The sequence below is a fragment of the Coregonus clupeaformis genome, chromosome 21 (assembly GCF_020615455.1).
Source record: "Coregonus clupeaformis isolate EN_2021a chromosome 21, ASM2061545v1, whole genome shotgun sequence".
Lineage (NCBI taxonomy): Eukaryota > Metazoa > Chordata > Actinopteri > Salmoniformes > Salmonidae > Coregonus > Coregonus clupeaformis.
The window spans coordinates 51,962,055-51,979,978 of record NC_059212.1 but is presented as its reverse complement, the minus strand read 5'-3'; the positions used below and the strand labels follow the sequence as shown (position 1 = coordinate 51,979,978).

Genomic DNA, 17,924 nt, shown 5'->3' with positions numbered 1-17,924 from the left:
AGGAGACAAGGGTTAGAGACCCGCAAGGGGCGTTCTTCTCACTGAATATCATATGTGTATCTTCATGAATAGGCCATATGATTAATACTGTTAATATGCCCGTTATTACATACCATTGTTATAAACGTTTAATAGTCTATACTTGAATGATATCGGTGCATATTGAAAGATGATTGCTCCATCTGTCTCAGGCTATTTCTATTCTCACGGTACATACAGAATTTTATACCAGGGTACATTACATGACGTTGGTCTTTACGCCGTCAAGGGGAGTGTTGCGCTGATGGAGACATCAAAGCGCAGGCGTAGACTCGAAGGTATGCTTACTGTACATGGCCATTGATGCCGCTGGATAAACTAAACCAGCTATGTAAATAACAGCGACGGGGGCAGTGGAGCTAACATGCCGAATTCTATCACAGCTTAACATGAGAAAATAATACATGTCATCTGGGTTTACTTTATCCGGTTGACAAAACCACCGCGGCCGTCCTTTTATGCACGTCACCGAATTTGGCTTTGACAGCTCGCCCGATGGTTTTCTTCATTTGACGCACGAACCAAATCAGACGACGGGCGGTTTTTCCTAATAACCCATTTGGGAAAAACGGGTCATTATGACCTTAGTATCCTCCTCTAAAAGAAAACCATTGGATTGTTTTTACGCAGCAGCGTTCTGCTTGCATTTCTTGCTGTGGATTTTATGCGCCGCATCCGGAGAAGAGCTTCATCAGTTCAGCGTTGAGGTAAGATGAATGGCCTGCTAGTGCTTCGCCGTGGCTCATCATAAATGACCGTGCACTCTCCTCTGCTCGAGTGGCAGAGCATTGCGTGGAAACAAATCATTGACTGTGGACGAGGGTTGCTGTTATTTATCTGGCTACATTATAACCGGAGCATGACTGGATGACAGCAACATTGTATCTGATGCATGTTTCAAGATGCACGGAACGTCGAAATTATTATCCGTTCTATAATTTTTGACAGGTCAGAAAAACAACATCCGATGCTTTTTCCATTGCTTTGGACGGCGGGTGAGAGGGAGGATGGGCGACCATGAACGAGATGGTCCAGCGCCCATCCTCTCAGTCGATCTCACTGCAATATTTGTTATCATAATACAGTGCCTTGCGTATTCAGACCCCTTGGATTTCTTCACATTTTATTGTGGGATAAAAATGCATTAAATTGTCATTTTTTGTCAACAATCTACACAAAATACTCTGTAATGTCAAAGTAGGATATTTTATTATTTATTTTTACGATAAATACAAAATTCAGAACCAAAATATAGTCGTTATGTAAGTATTCAGCCCCTTTGTTTAGGTAAGCCTAAATTATTTCAAGAGTAGAATGTGGCTTAACAAATCACATAATATGTTATGTGGACTCATTCTGAGTGAAATAATAGTGGTTGACATGATTTTTTAATGACTAACCCTTCCTCTGTCCCCCATACATACAACAACTGGAAGGTCCTTCATTCAAGTATTACATTTCAAGCACAGATTGGCATTTCCAAGCATGGTGGTGGCTGCATCATGGTATGGGTATGCTTGATATCGGCAAATACTGGTGAGTTTAAGGATAAAAAGTAACGGGATGGAGCTAAACACAGAAATCCAAGAGGAAAACCTGCTTCAGTCTGCTTTACACTAGAGACTGGGAGAGGAATTCACCATTCCGCAGGACAATAACCTACAACACAAGGCCAAACCTACACTGGAGTTGCTTACCAAGAAGACAGTGAATGTTCCTGAGTTGCCAAGTTACAGTTTGGACTTAAATCTGCTTGAAAATCTATGGCAAGACTTGAACATTGCTGTCTAGCCATGATCCCCAACATCTTGACAGAGCTAGAATAATTTTTTTAAGAATAATGGGCAAATATGGCACAATCCAAGTGCGCAAAGCTCTTATAGACTTACCAATGGTGCAGTGGTGCCTGGAGAAGTGGGTATACTCTAATTTTGGAAGTGGGCATACTCTAATTTTGCCAAACATTTCCCAAACGGCCCCTATGGCGGGGGAAAGGCACCCAGTGTGAAAAATTATATGACAAACAGTGACATAGGCTATGCTCCTAAAATGATGAATCGCATATTGGTCTTTCACAGTCAGGCCAACCCAAACTGTACTGTGCAAGTAGGTTAATACTCGGCCTACTATTGAAATAGATAAATTAGGCTGTCAACTGAGTCAGAAATTCACAGGTTTTCAAGATTTTTCAGTTTTCGCGCTCAAAGTCATTTTCTTTCCATAGAAAAACAACTAAATTGGATGTTCTAAGTCCACAACAATGCTTAAACCACATCAGGAGACCACTTTTTAGGTCTGGGAAAAATAAAATACCTAGAAAATGATCTCCTGATGTAGTTACCCTTTAATTCAACTGCTCAGTTGTTTGGTTATTTCTATAGCGCACATGAGATGGAGTTTGAAAAACAAATGGCCACTGGATTGATGTAAATAATCATAATATCATTCTGCCAGGTAGGTAGGCATGGGCTACTTTGTAGCTAGTTAACATTTACAATGCATTCGGAAAGTATTCAGACCCCTTGACCTTTTCCACATTTTGTTACGTTACAGCCTTATTCTAAAATGGATGAAATTAAATAAAATATTGTCTATCTACACACAATACCCCATAATGACAAAGTGAAAACAGGTTTGTAGACATTTTTGCAAATGTATTAAAAATAGAAATAAACATAAATACCTTATTTACATAAGTATTCAGACCATTTGCTATGAGACTCGAAATTGAGCTCAGGTGCATCCTGTTTCCATTGATCATCCCTGAGATGTTTCTACAACTTGATTGGAGTCCAACTGTGGTAAATTCAATTGATTGGACATGATTTGGAAAGGCACACACCTGTCTATATAAGGTCCCACAGTTGACAGTGCATGTCAGAGCAAAAACCAAGCCATGAGGTCAAAGGAATTGTCCTCCGAGACAGGATTGTGTCGAGGTACAGATCTGGGGAAGGGTACCAAAAAATGTCTGCAGCATTGAAGGTCCCCAAGAATACAGTGGGCTCCATCATTCTTAAATGGAAGAAGTTTGGAACCACCAAGACTCTTCCTAGAGCTAGTCGCCCGGCCAAACTGAGCAATCGGGGGAGAAGGGCCTTGTTCAGTGAGGTGACCAAGAACCCGATGGTAACTCTGTCAGTGCTCCAGAGTTCCTCTGTGGAGATGGGAGAACCTTCCAGAAGGACAACCATCTCTGCAGCACTCCACTAATCAGGCCTTTATGGTAGAGTGGCCAGACGGAAGCCACTCCTCAGTAAAAGGCACATGACAGCCCGCTTGGAGTTTGCCAAAAGGCACCTAAAGGACTCTGACCATAAGAAACAAGATTCTCTGGTCTTGATGAAACCAAGATGGAACTCTTTGGCCTGAATGCCAAGTGTAATGTCTGGAGGAAACCTGGCACCATCCATATGGTGAAGCATGGTGGTGGCAGCATCATGCTGTGGGGATGTTTTTCAGCGGCAGGGACTGGAAGACTAGTCAGGATCGAGGTAAAGATGAACGGAGCAAAGTACAGAGAGATCCTTGATGGAGACCTGCTCCAGAGTGCTTCCAACAGGACAACGACCCTAAGCACACAGCCAAGACAACGCAGGAGTGGCTTCAGGACAAGTCTCTGAATGTCCTTGAGTGGCCCAGCAAGAGCCCGGACTTGAACCCGATCGAACATCCCTGGAGAGACCTGAAAATAGCTGTGCAGCGACACTCCCGATCCAACCTGACAGAACATGAGAGGATCTGCAGAGAAGAATGGGAGAAACTCCCCAAATACAGGTGTGCCAAGCTTGTAGCGTCATACCCAAGAAGACTTGAGGCTGTAATCGCTGCCAAAGGTGCTTCAACAAAGTACTGAGTAAAGGGTCTGAATACTTGTTATATTTCCGTTTAAAAAAAACACAAAAATCATACATTTGCAAAAAAAAATCAAAAATCTGTGTTTGCTTTGTCATTATGGGGTATTGTGTGTAGATTGATGAAGGGAAAAAACGATTTAATCAATTTTAGAATAAGGCTGTAACATAACAAAATGTGGAAAAAAGTAAAGGTGTCTGAATACTTTCCAAATGCACTGTAATTGAGAAGGTTTTTGGGAAAGCCTTTCCATCTACCAGAAGACAGTTAGGCCTATCATTAGCATCGTTATATTTTTCCTGTTCCTTAATTGTTTGAGATCTGGATGTTTTACTTCATATTATGAGGCCTGTCTTACCTTGCTTCAAATTTGCCTATAGCCCAAATCCCACCATAGAAAGGTGGAAGCAATTATTTTGTAAAGACTCAAATCAACTTTCTTTCATTGTCTAGCAGCCAAAGGCATTCTCCTAGTCATATTAGCAACCCATGATAGTTGTTGCATCTTTAGATATCATGGCTTTCTAAATTTCTAATGGATATTTCCATCTCTGTCCATGAAACCTCTAGCATGTGTGGCTCGCATTTTAGAATGTTTTTTCCCCCTCAAATTGTATTTTGGAACATTTGCACTACTTTGATACGCATCATGGGGATTAAGATGTGGGTATATGCAATGCCCACAAAAAAAAGTGGGTATATGGCTTATACCTGCGTATACCCTCCGCTACACCACTGAGACTTACCCAAGAAGACTCAAAGCTGTAATTGATGCCAAAGGTGTTTCTAACATGTATTGACTCAATACTTATGCAACGACTATATTTTAGTTATTACATTTTTATTAATGTTATTTTGTGTAGATTGTTGAGAAAAAATGACAATTAAATCAATTTGAATCCCACTATGTAACACAATAAAATGTGAAGAAATCCAAGGGGTCTGAATACTTTTGCAAGGCACTACTATGCTATGAATTACTATTATTCGTCAAGGGAAATTTGGTGGGTTTATGGTTGTGCAGATTAAGATGTGATCCAAGTTGCATAATAGGATAGGGTTGAATATCTTGTACCATATTAATTGCTGCTGTCATATTATCTGTATAGGCCTAGCCTACTGTAGGCTATTCTCTCTCATCCCATCCCTCAAGTCAAATGGCACAATCAAATGTGTTATTCAGTCCTTTGTGCTGTGAACCAGAACCTGGGCCTTAGCTATATACAGACAAAGCAAACAACCAACCAACCAACCATTGGCTACATCTGATTAAGGGATAGTGGTAAGATGGACAAACAACAACAAGATGTTTGGCTCAATGAGGAGTGGAGAGCGAGAGATAGAGAAACAGGGATTGAGGGAGGGAGGGATGGAGGGAGAGATAGATGGAGGATTAGCGGGAGCATCTCATAGGCTGGGTAATGATGGTGATGGCGACGCAACAGCAGCTGGTTGGCGTGTGGACAGCTGTGGTGGAGCATGGCCGCCTGCCTAGCTGCCTTGTGGCTCTCGGATCCCATCAACAGGGATTGGACCTAAAAATGACCCCTGGACGACACTCAATCTATACTGAATGAAGGAGTGGCAGTGTCACTCTGTGTGGGTGGCAGATTATGGTTATAGGCAGAAACACTGAGTGAATGTTACTGGAAAGGATGTGGGTAACTGAGCATAGCCATATGGGTTACAATGTTCATCCTTGAATACTGGACTTCTGTCCATCCTAATATGCAGAAAATATTAACCTGAACTAGGCCCTTTCTCTGTCAGTGTCACTGTGTGTGAGTGGCAGCTTTGAGCGGTGGTTGTTATAGATAACAAGTGTTACTGAAACTCTGGAAGGCATGTGGGTATAATGTAGGATGTGGCTAACAATGTTCAGGTTGGAACAGAGGTACTTCTATCCTGAGAGTTCTCCATCAATGATGAACCTGAACTGTATGATGCAGAGATTCTCTGTATGATAGGCTACTGAACAGCTTCTACCCCCAAGCCATAAGACTGCTGAACAGTTAATCAAATAGCTAGCCGGACTATTTGCATTGACCCACTTAAAAAAAAAAAAAGTGCACTGACTCTCTTGCACTGGCTCTATGCACACTCACTAGACTCTACCCCCACACACATACCACACTGACACCCCAACACACACATACACACACACACACACACACACACACACACACACACACACACACACACACAACTACATACGCTCACACACACAAAACCCACCCATGCATATTAACGCCACACACATACACACATAGACACACTTTCACACTCTTTCACTCTTTTCACAGATGCTGCTACATGTACATACTACCTCAATTACCTCCACTACCTCGTACCCCTGCACATTGACTCGGTACCACTACTCCGTTATTGTTATTTTATTGTGTTACTATTTCCTTTTTTAATTAGTAAAAAAATGGTCTTACTTTTAAACTCTGCATTGTTGGGGAAGGGCTCGTAAGTAAGCCTTTCACTGTAAATTCAACACCTGTTGTATTCGGCGCATGTGACAAATAAAAAGTTATTTGATGCAGAGATCAGTTTGACTCATACTAGAGACTTTATGAACAAGGACAGACCTTTCTCCCTCTCATTTTTCTCTTGGTGACAATTACCAAAATGTAGCTTTGTTATAACTCATGTAATTTGTCAGCTTTCTTTCAGATATGAATAAGGACAGCAATGCATGAATCTCTCCCTCTCTCCTCCCTTCCTGTCTCCTGTAGGGATGGCTGCAGAAGTATGGCTACCTGCCCCACACAGACCCCAGAATGGCTGTCCTGCGCTCAGCCCAGACCATGTACCAAGCCATTGCAGCCATGCAGCGCATCTATGGCCTCAATGTTACAGGGACACTGGATGAGAAGACCACAGAGTGAGTAGATAAACATACAGATACACATGTACTGTACACCACATTGATGACATATACGCACACACACACACACACACACACACACAAACAAAAAGACACATGCACACACACATGGACACATGCACATATAAACACATCTACACTCACATTGAGGACCATTGAGTCATCTAAATCACAATAAACCATTTTTCATTACTTAAAATCAGAATGGAACTGAATATATCAGTGAAAGTAGGAACACAAAAAAAATTATTATCACCAATGATAAATATCTGTAGCCTACACTGATTTACCCGAATTAGCTCCAACACCTCTAACCAGCAGTCCAGTGCCAAGTGAGATTTTAACACTTTTCATTCTTCCCCTTCTTGCTTAATTGATGAAGTGATATCACACTAAGGTGAGGCTCTATCATTTACATATTATGTGTGAGCACAGTATTCCATATGTGTTACATGGGTTTGAATGGAAATAGATCAGTCGTTGAAGCCTGGCCAACACTCAGTCTCACCACTTTTTCTCAGAATGGAAAGAACCATTTCATTCAACTAGATGTCACATTTTTATGGTAATACATTAACTTTTGTGGAGTACTATAATATGAAAGGGTTTATTTCCAAAACGTGATAAACGCCAATTTTTCTCATTTGTATGTTTTCTTCTGAATTGAATGCTCATGGTTCCCTTTCTATGTGTATGAATTGTGGCTGTTCTCATACTTTTAAAACATTTACTTTAGGTGTGCTTTAGAATTTGTTAGTTTTTTGTTCAATGAAATAACCAACACACTTGTTTCATACCAGAGCCATGTGTTTAGAGAGATGGGACATTGAGGTTTATGCATTAGGATGCATTTACATGACACTACATGACACTATGGCAGCTATGTTAGCTCCCTTTAACAGAATTAGCATTATGAGGCATTTACATGACACTTCAAAATTCTATGGCAGCCATGTTAGCGATCCATTAACATTACATGGGGAATATAAAAAATAGACATTTACATTTACATCATTTAGCAGACGCTCTTATCCAGAGCGATTTACAGTTAGTGAGTGCATACATTTTTCATACTGGCCCCCCGTGGGAATCGAACCCACAACCCTGGCGTTGCAAGCGCCATGCTCTACCAACTGAGCTACAGGAGGGCAAAAGCTATGTAACTGAATATCTAGAATTAGAACAATATTTAAAAAATCTTTCTGGCTATATCCACTGTCCAGATAGATGGAACGTTCGATATGGTTTTTGCCGCTTCCGCAAAAGTCAGTCATTTAGCGAATAATTTCCATTATATTTGTCTGTTCAGTTGTAAGTTAGGTTTCGCGAAATATTTTTGCCACACTTAGGAATGTAATCAGAACCTTATTTTATTAATTTAGGCTAACCTCTGGCTTAGTCAGCCAGATGCGGTCATAGACCGCTGTCACTCTCAGCTGTTCCTGTGCTGGCTACCTAGCGTTACGTTAGCTTTGAGCTCTTGAGTGTCGTGGACCTTTTGGTTATGAATCCCCTTGACAGTTTGGAGCCTGTGATTGCTGTTCCTGTTGGCCCAAAGAGGAAACTTTCTACAATAAGAATAAATCCATCCTTGACCGTCAAAATTAATTGCAACAGACTTTCAATGTCCTTATTATTCATTAAATCCTTCCCTAATGTGTATATAATCAAACTGAAAAAGCTTCCCTTTATCCTAACGAAAAAACCTATAACCCCCCCCAAAAAAAAGTTACTTAAATTCACCCTCTGGATACAATAAACTGGCTATGTGATATTTGCACAATATAGTTTAAACAAATTGATTATTTTAATATTTATTTATGTATTGATACTGTCTGAAACCCAATCGGGATACTTTTTCTATTGGAGTTCTATTGTTTGGGGTGGATTTATAGTGTTTTACCACAAAACATGATTATTTGTCTCTCTAAAATAAAATTACCTTGCAATATATTTCAAAAAATCATCATTGTCTTTTGACTAGCCCATTTCGTGGTAAGATGAAAAAAGTATATCTCTATCGCTTTCACAAGATATGTCTGAAAATGGATATATCGCGTTTTGGAATGAAACTCTTCATGTGTTTTTGTTTGGCACTCAAAAACGTAATATGTATTCCAGTGTTCCCCAAATGGTGATTTTATTTGGCCCCCAAAGTTTTCTTAAGCCCTGAGTACACTACAGGTTGTACATGCATTGCAGCAAAGTTCTCAGGATGATCAAATTAAGATCCTACGTCTGCAAGCTTACAAAACAATTTGCAAACTCAATTACAAGTTGCAAAGTAAATTGCTAAGCCTTACAAATTCTCAGGATCATAGACAAACCTATGACACCAATGACTACTACATTGAGTATGTTTACTACATTGAGTATGTTTACATGCACACTAATTATACAATATTAAGCTAATTAGGGTAATACTCTGAGTTTGGCAATAGTCATGTCAACACCTTACTCAGATTTTCTTAATTGGCGTAAAGGTCATAAGTGAAGTAAGCATATGCCGATTAAAACACCTAGACATAGATTGTTTTGATTATATTGGCATGTAAGAACCTTAATATCTCTTCGGGGGACCAGTATGAAAAATATATATATATGTATTCACTAACTGTAAGTCGCTCTGGATAAGAGCGTCTGCTAAATGACTAAAATGTAAATGTAAATGTAAAAATAAATAAAATACGTTCATTGTTTTATTTGTTTTACTGTTGGACAATAAAAAACCCAGCAAACCAGCTCCAAGTCATTTACATTTTGGAAATCTGTTCCAAAGTATTCCCACGCATAATAGAGAGATATATGTGATCTTATACAAAGCAAGGTTTGAAATGATTATGTTTTAGTGAAATATTATATCTGTTTCGGCTTCTTGCGGTCAGTTTGCAGTGTACAAATTATTTCTAATTATGTTCCGGCCCCATGACCATCTGCTCCAGAAAAAATCAGCCCGTGGCTGAATCTAGTTGATGATCTCTGATATACAGTATACTTTTGAAAAAGGTATATACTGTATGTAGTAGGGTTATTAGGGGTAGTAGGAAGCAGCTCTATTTTACAGCGGGAACCACTTGTCCCATTGTCCACTGAACTGCAGTATGTAAGGCAATACGTAGGGTATTCTAGTTCAGAGTAGTGCTTGTTATGGCATCAAATATAACCAGTTAAACATCCTGTAGGTATATGTGTGTCACCACATTCTTGTGCTTATCTAACCAACTCTTGTCCTCCCCCATCCCTTATTTTTCCTTCTCCTCTTCAACCTCCACTTCCTCCCTCCTTCTTAGTTGGATGAAGAGGCCGAGGTGTGGGAATTCAGACAAACTAAAGGGCAACTCGAGGTCGCGGAAGCGGAGGTACGCGCTGACGGGGCAGAAGTGGCAGCGAACACACATCACTTACAGGTGAGAGACGTAGGCCGGCACAAGCACATACACACATCACCTACAGGTGAGCGACGTTAGTCAACGGTCATTATAGGGTTCCATGTTTGTCAGTGTAGCTATTAATTTGTGCTCTCTTCCTTTCTCTTCCTCTTTATTCCTCTCTCTTCCTCTCTCTTCCTCTCACTTCCTCTCTCTTCCTCTCTCTTCCTCTCTCTTTCTCCTTGGTCTCATATGCCCTCTGCATTGCCTTGGAGACAGCACATACGGGCACACACACATACACACACATACACACACACACACACACACACACACACACACACACACACACACACACACACACACACACACACACACACACACACACACACACACACATACAAACACACACACAAATTGATATACACAGAAGAAAAGTTGTTTGTGGGTAAATAGAAGTCAAGTCAGAGAACAGAATAAAGTGATGGAATGTTTTTCAACCTTCTTCTTCCTTGCATTCCTTTGCAGTTAGCTTTCGTTTGCATTTTAAGAATACCAGCAGACAAACTGCCTCATTTTAATAGCAAGGATGATCGAGGATGAGGACAACTTTTCTCTCGTCCAATTCTCTCTAAAATCCTCTATGTAAATCATCCAATAATCTTAACCAAAATATTCAAATTCCCCATCTTATCACGTGTGATTGCTAATGGGATCTGAGAGAGCAGGATGAGGGGTCCTCCTCAGTGCAGTGGGAAATTGACAGGTTACAGCCGTCATAGACGATAATACTCTGTCAATTTATTCAAATCCTTCCTTCCTTCTTGCATGTGAATTGATGAGGCACCTCTTCTAATGGAATGTCAGTCAGCTTGGCTGTGCTGTCTGGCTGCACTCTCTCTGTGAAAATGAGTTGGGGAGAGAAAACGAGGGGAAGAAGATTTCTCTCTCTTTCTCGCTCTCTCTCGCTCTCTCTGTCTGCAAACGACTGATAACGACAGCAATGTTAAAGTGCAGTGAAAGCTTCTGGGCTTGTTGGAATAGTTTAAAAGTGAAACTTTTAGAGTGCCTCATCATCCATTTTAGAGAATTTTCTCTCCAGGCAATAGTGCGAGAGGTGGTTTGAATTTGGGCAGATATGTGCTGCTGTCGGTTTCTTTCTATATTTAAAATGCTGTATTTGTGGGGGGCTGCTTTATGTTAAAGCTTCGTCTTCATGATGTGAAATGTAGCAAGGAGTTAAATATTTTCTTCCAATTACTGTCAATCTCTTATATTTTCTTACCAACTGGCTCTTGTCTAACTGGTGGTACCATCCAACCCTCACTCTTGTCTCCTTTTTTCTCCTAACATCTATTTCTCTCCTAACATCAGGGCCCAGATTCACAAAACACTTCTTATGCAAAAACTTAAGAAGATTCTTAAGAAAAAAAAAGAAGTTAATAAGTGCAATTCCTCAACAATATCTTAAGATTGAATGATTTTCTTACGAACTTCTCAAATATCTTCTTACGAATCTTCTTAAGATGTTTGTTGCTAGGCAACCGTTTTAGCTAGCTATCTAGCTAGCAATGGCAATCATGCTAGCATATTTCGTACTGAGATCACGGTTCTAAAACATGTTCTTGGGTTTAAAATAATCAATACTGAAACTTTCAGATGAAGTTTGTGAGTGAATTAAACATGTTCAATTGCTTTCATGAGCTTTTTCTCTCACTGCCCTTAGTTTAAGACAAGGGTTTAGCTATCTTGGAATTAAGAACATTTCCAATAACGTTATTTTCAATAATCTAATTTCTTCTTAACTTGTTGCTTAAAGAGAAACATAAGAAATTGCGCAATAACATTTCCAAGAACCTTTTGGAGGAATAGCAACTTTGCTTAACTTTCTTCTTAAGTCTATTGTTAAGGAAAAAATGGCAGTTCAGAAGACATTTCTTCTTAACAAGGTTTTGTGAATCTGGGCCCAGGTCTTTATTGTAAAAACATGCCGTCAATGTAAATACAAATATATTATTAATTGACTCACCCCCTCTTCCTCCCTCAGCATAAAGAACGTCACGCCCAAAGTGGGCGCCAGAGAGACCCACGATGCCATCCGGCGTGCGTTCGATGTGTGGCAGGGGGTGACGCCGCTCCGCTTCGAGGCCGTCCCCTACAGCGCCCTGGAGAGCGGCCGGCGTGACGTGGACATCACCATCATCTTCGCCTCAGGTGAGAATTGTATTGAATGGTGCTGGGGAGAGGAAACTGTATCTGAGTGTACAAAACATTAGGAACACCTTCCTAATATTGAGTTGCACCCCCTTTTGCCCTCCGAACAGCCTCAATTTGTCGGGACATGGACTTTACAAGGTGTTGAAAGCATTCCACAGGGATTCTGGCCCATGTTGATTCCATTTCTTCCTACAATGCTTCCTTCCCATTGTTGATACACACAGGAAACTGTTGCGCGTGAAAAATCCAGCAGTGTTGTAGTTCTTGACACACTCAAACCAATGCACCTGGAACCTACCTCCATACCTCGTTCAAAGGCACTTAAATATTTTGTCTTGCCCATTCACCCTCTGAATGGTACACAACACAATATGTCTCAATTGTCTCGAGGCTTAAAAATCATTCTTTAACCTGTCTCCTCCCATTCATCTACACTGATTGAAGTGGATTTTACAAGTGACATCAATAAGGGAACATAGCTTTCACCTGGATTCATCTGGTCAGTCTATGTCATGGAAAGAGTTGGTGTTCCTAATGTTTTGTGTACTCAGTGTATGTCAGTGTTGCCCTAATTCCGTTCTCCTAATGTAAACTTTGAAGTTAAAATACATTGATCTCACCTCAGGTTTCCACGGTGACAGCTCACCCTTCGACGGCGAGGGGGGGTTCCTAGCCCACGCCTACTTCCCGGGCCCTGGGATCGGAGGGGACACCCACTTCGACTCAGACGAACCCTGGACACTGGGGAACCCCAACCATGATGGTGAGTGAATGGGGGGGGGGGCTAGGAGAGACAGAGAGCGGAACAGATGGAAAAAGGAATATGGTTGTGAAAGAATCATATCAAAGACTCACGTGTCATATAAATTAATTAATTGAAAACAATTTATGGATACAGTCTGCATTTGATCAGGCTGAATTGCACAACACCAGGGCCCAGATTCACAAAACATTCTCAAAAAATGTCTTCTTAAAGGTGCTACACATTTTTTGCATTGTAATTTCAGAAAATGTTAATAATATACAGTACATGTATCTGGCGCTAATAGTGGAATGATAGTGTTTCACAGTATTACTTAGTGTTGTGATTGGCTGTGATATTAGCCTACTGATTTTTTCCGCCTGAGTGGCATCTGTTGTCAAAATGGGAAAGCGGTTCTGACTTTGTGGCTGTGTTATCTAGTGGAAATTGCTTTGTCAGTTCCCAGTTGCTAAAATTCTACACTGTTCCCTCAATTTCAGTTTAGGCAGGACAAAGTTGATTTACTGTTTAACAGAATTTGTTTCTAGAAAAGTGAGGCGAGCGAGCCCAAAAATAAATAATCCCCCCCAAAATAAAATGGACTCCAAATTGATACCAAGTGAGAGGGTTTTTCATAAGTAGTGGAGAAGGAATAAATGAGTACTTTACCACATTGTCCTACGCACCTGTGCAAGATCTGAGCCTAATGTGGGCTTCAAGAGTTATTATTCCAAACAAAAACCTACGCTAGGAAATCCTTCCTGTGTTATTTTGAAAAAGAATGCAGATGATGTTACAATGTTAGTTGTTAAAATCATGAGAAATGAAACACAATGGGCAGTATATCTTATGACAGTTTCTTTATTCTGAACATATCTCTGAACATCAATAACAGTATTATTAACATATGATGTATAATAGAATACAATATAAAAGTGTTTTTTCTAATAAAAAAAATATCAACAGAATGTGTAATCATTGAATTACTTAAATATAGCCTTACTAGGCTTTAACAAAAATATGAATACAATAAAAATATTAAAAGGCCTATCATAGACCACACTTTATAGGAGAAATAGGCTGCTTTATATAAAGAGGGACAATAATTCAAGTTAGGTCTGTCAAATGAATGCAGATCTGGAAAAAGTGCAATCCAATCCCTATCATCTACAGGATAAAAAGTTAATTTAATGTCATGTATATAGGGTAACAGATTAGAATATTAGTGTTTTTCTAATTTAATAAATAATTGTCATCAAATGAAATGTTAATGTATAATGAGTGCATTACCTGAATATATCCTATAGGCTTTAACAAAATATTAATACAAATATGAATAGGCCTATCATAGACTAGGCGTTTACTTTGAAGAAAGAGGGACAATCATTCAAGTTAGGTCTGTCAAATGAATGTAGCCTTGGGGAAAAAAAGCATCAATCCATTACAGAGCAAGCTTGACTAAATTCGAGGCCAGTAGGCCTATACAGTCAATATGCGAGCTGTTCTCGGCGGCGCATAACTTCAAACACATTCCGTCTTGGTGTTGTCTGTCGGCCTACTACAGGCAGTAGGCTACGGGTAAAATGTAGGTTATGAATCAAAAATCACCATACATCTGAGCCTGACACACTTCGATGTCATCACTCACGTTGACTTCCATCTGGTTGTCCAAAATACTATCAGCTTGCATTGGGTCTGTTGAGGAATGCCCTGATCTCTTGCCAGTCATTTGGTTCGATGATGGCATTGTTATTTCAGGTATCAATTGCTTCTAATAGGTCAGAAAATTATGCATTAAGCATGATTACAACTGTTTTGAATTTGTGCCAACGAGAGAAATTAAACATTTGCACATACAGGTCCAGAGCGTGTGTGTCACTGTCCAATCAGAGGCCCAAATATAAGTGTGATCTGAGGTAGCTTGGTCTTTGATTCTCGTGCATCAGCTTGGTAAATCCTCAAGGGACAGCAGACAGTGCATTATATGAACAACTCACTGCATAAATTGGCCAAAAAAGAATACATATTTTTTAAACAATATGATTTATTTTTTGGGGGCGTGGGTAGAAAAGTGAAGCGGGGCATCCGTTAAACAGTAACGTTTGTCTGGCCTTATGTGAGAAAATAAGCACTGAATAGTGTAGAGAATCACTCATATAAATCGCTGTGAAATATTTTTTCAATAACAAACAATATCGTTTTTACAGCTGTTTGAAGCTGGTGGACCAAAACCGAAAGTAAAAGGCTCAACTCACGATTGAAATTGAGCAAACACTGTGTGATTTTAGCAACCAGGAAATTACAGACCGATTTCCACCAGATAACACAGCAACAACGTCAGAATAACTTTCCCATTTTGACAACAGATGGTGCTCCTGCAGGAGAAATCAATAGGCGAATATCAAAGCCAATCACAACACTGGTGGGTGAGTATCACTATTTCTACAGATATATTATGGACATTTTCTGAAATTGCAACGCTAAAATTAAAAAATATACATCTTATGTTTCTTCTTAAGCAAAAAGTTAAGAAGACATTTTATTCTTGAAAAGAAAGTTATTGGATTTGTTCTTGGAAATGTTCTTAATTCCAAGATAGCTAAACCCTTGTCTTAAACTCAGGGCAGTAAGATAATAAGCTAATGAAAGCAATTGGACATGTTTAATTCACTCACAAACTTCATCTGAAAGTTTCAGTATTGATTATTTTAAACTCAAGAACATGTTTTAGAACAATAACCTCAGTATGAAATAGATAGCTAGCTAAATCAGTTGCCTAGCGACAATCATCTTAAGAAGATAGCTAAGAAGTTCGTAAGAAAATCATTAAATCTTAAGATATTGTTGAGGAATTGCACTTACGAACTATCTTCTTAAGTTTTTGCGTAAGTAGTGTTTTGTGAATCTGGGCCCAGGTCATAGTTCAGAGCCCATCCCTGCTGTTATAAACAGTCACATTTATATTGTGTTATGGTGAGGGAGTGTATTGTACTGTAGCTGCAGGGCAGGGCAGGGTGGAGGGTGGATCCAGCCTGCAGCCCTGGAGAGCTGCAGCGTGAAGATGGTAATCAGATCCCTCTCTCAGCCCTGTCGGCCTCCATCTATCCACCATCAGGCAGCACTTTACTTTAATTACCCTGCTGCCAACCTGCTCTGCTCTGGCTTCTGTTAGTGCTGCCTGCGGGACAGCACATCTAGAGGGCTGTCAAAGCCAGAGGCCCGTCAGGGAGCACTAACCGCATCCAGGGCAGCCAGAATGGATATGTGCACAGCACAACACTGCCACTTAGATAGACACTCCCCTCCTAGGCCGCCTGCCTGTTAGTGTGAAAAGGATAATAGCAGCCAATGTCTTGTTTGCTTTGTTTGTTGGTTTTTTTGTTGGTTAGGCTTTCTGTCCTTTAGTCCCCTATCAGTTCTCCTCAGTCTCTTCTAGTTAATATCTCTGATTCAGATTCAGATTACTCTCTGTTGAACCATCATGGCTACCAATGCAGAATAGACTATGGTTCAACCATTTGCCTCAGCTTGTTTGTGTAAATCAATGACTTTAAAGGGTGTAAAACAGAGCTGTCCAATAAGGGGTTAGCTGTATGTCGAGAAGTGTTTAATGGGTTTTCAAAGTGGTGTGTAAATGTAAATGTGTGTGTATGTGTTATGGTGAATGTTGCGTGTTGACATGTGTGTTAATTGTGGCCTGGGCTAGTTGTGTAGATAGGATAGATGGAGTGGTGGGAGGGGTTAGGATTGCTAGTTGTGTAGATAGGATAGATGGTGGGGGGGGGTTAGGATGGCTAGTTGTGTAGATAGGATAGATTGTGTGGTGGGGGGTTTGGATGGCTAGTTGTGTAGATAGAATAGATGGTGTGGTGGGGGGTTAGGATGGCTAGTTGTGTAGATAGGATAGATTGTGTGGTGGGGGGTTTGGATGGCTAGTTGTGTAGATAGAATAGATGGTGTGGTGGGGGTTAGGATGGCTAGTTGTGTAGATAGGATAGATGGTGGTGGGGAGGTTAGGATGGCTAGTTGTGTAGATAGGATAGATGGTGTGGTGGGAGGGGTTAGGATGGCTAGTTGTGTAGATAGGATAGATGGTGGTGGGGTGGGGGGTTAGGATGGCTAGTTGTGTAGATAGGATAGATGGTGATGGGGGTTAGGATGGCTAGTTGTGTAGATAGGATAGATGGTGGTGGAGGGGGGTTAGGATGGCTAGTTGTGTAGATAGGATAGATGGTGTGGTGGGGGGGTTAGGATTGCTAGTTGTGTAGATAGGATAGATGGTGGGGGGTTAGGATGGCTAGTTAAATGACTAAAATGTAAATGTAAATGTAATTGTGTAGATAGGATAGATGGTGGTGGGGGGGGTTAGGATGGCTAGTTGTGTAGAAAGTGTAGATAGGATAGATGGAGTGGTGGGGGTGAGGGGGTTAGGATGGCTAGTTGTGTAGAAAGGATAGATGGAGTCGTAGGGGGGGGGGGGTTAGGATGACTAGTTGTGTTGAAAGGATAGATGGAGTGGTGGGGGTGGGGGGGTTAGGATGGCTAGTTGTGTAGAATGGATAGATGGAGTGGTGGGGTGTGGGGGTGGTTAGGATGGCTAGTTGTGTAGATAGGATAGATGGAGTAGTGGGGGGTTAGGATGGCTAGTTGTATAGATAGGATAGATGGAGTAGTGGGGGGGGGTAGGATGGCTAGTTGTGTAGATAGGATAGATGGAGTGGTGGGGGGTTAGGATGGCTAGTTGTGTAGATAGGATAGATGGTGATGGGGGGTTAGGATGGCTAGTTGTGTAGATAGGATAGATGGTGGT

General features: G+C 40.6%; 1 protein-coding gene across 4 annotated transcripts in view; it reads left to right on the top strand.

The window, feature by feature from the left end:
- Nucleotides 1-305: 305 nt before the first annotated feature.
- Nucleotides 306-17,924, top strand: part of LOC121535558 (matrix metalloproteinase-16) — a 44,764-nt gene continuing 27,145 nt past the window's right edge. For 2 of the 4 annotated variants that reach the window (XM_045205962.1, XM_045205961.1), the window contains exons 1-7: nucleotides 306-746; nucleotides 6,636-6,784; nucleotides 7,170-7,184; nucleotides 10,078-10,194; nucleotides 12,203-12,369; nucleotides 12,998-13,135; nucleotides 15,481-15,540. In XM_045205962.1, the coding sequence (XP_045061897.1) occupies nucleotides 618-746; nucleotides 6,636-6,784; nucleotides 7,170-7,184; nucleotides 10,078-10,194; nucleotides 12,203-12,369; nucleotides 12,998-13,135; nucleotides 15,481-15,540 (775 nt within the window). In that variant the 5' untranslated portion in view covers nucleotides 306-617. The remainder of the gene's footprint in view (nucleotides 747-6,635; nucleotides 6,785-7,169; nucleotides 7,185-10,077; nucleotides 10,195-12,202; nucleotides 12,370-12,997; nucleotides 13,136-15,480; nucleotides 15,541-17,924) is intronic. The other 2 variants (XM_041842746.2, XM_045205963.1) reach the window with 1 other exon arrangement.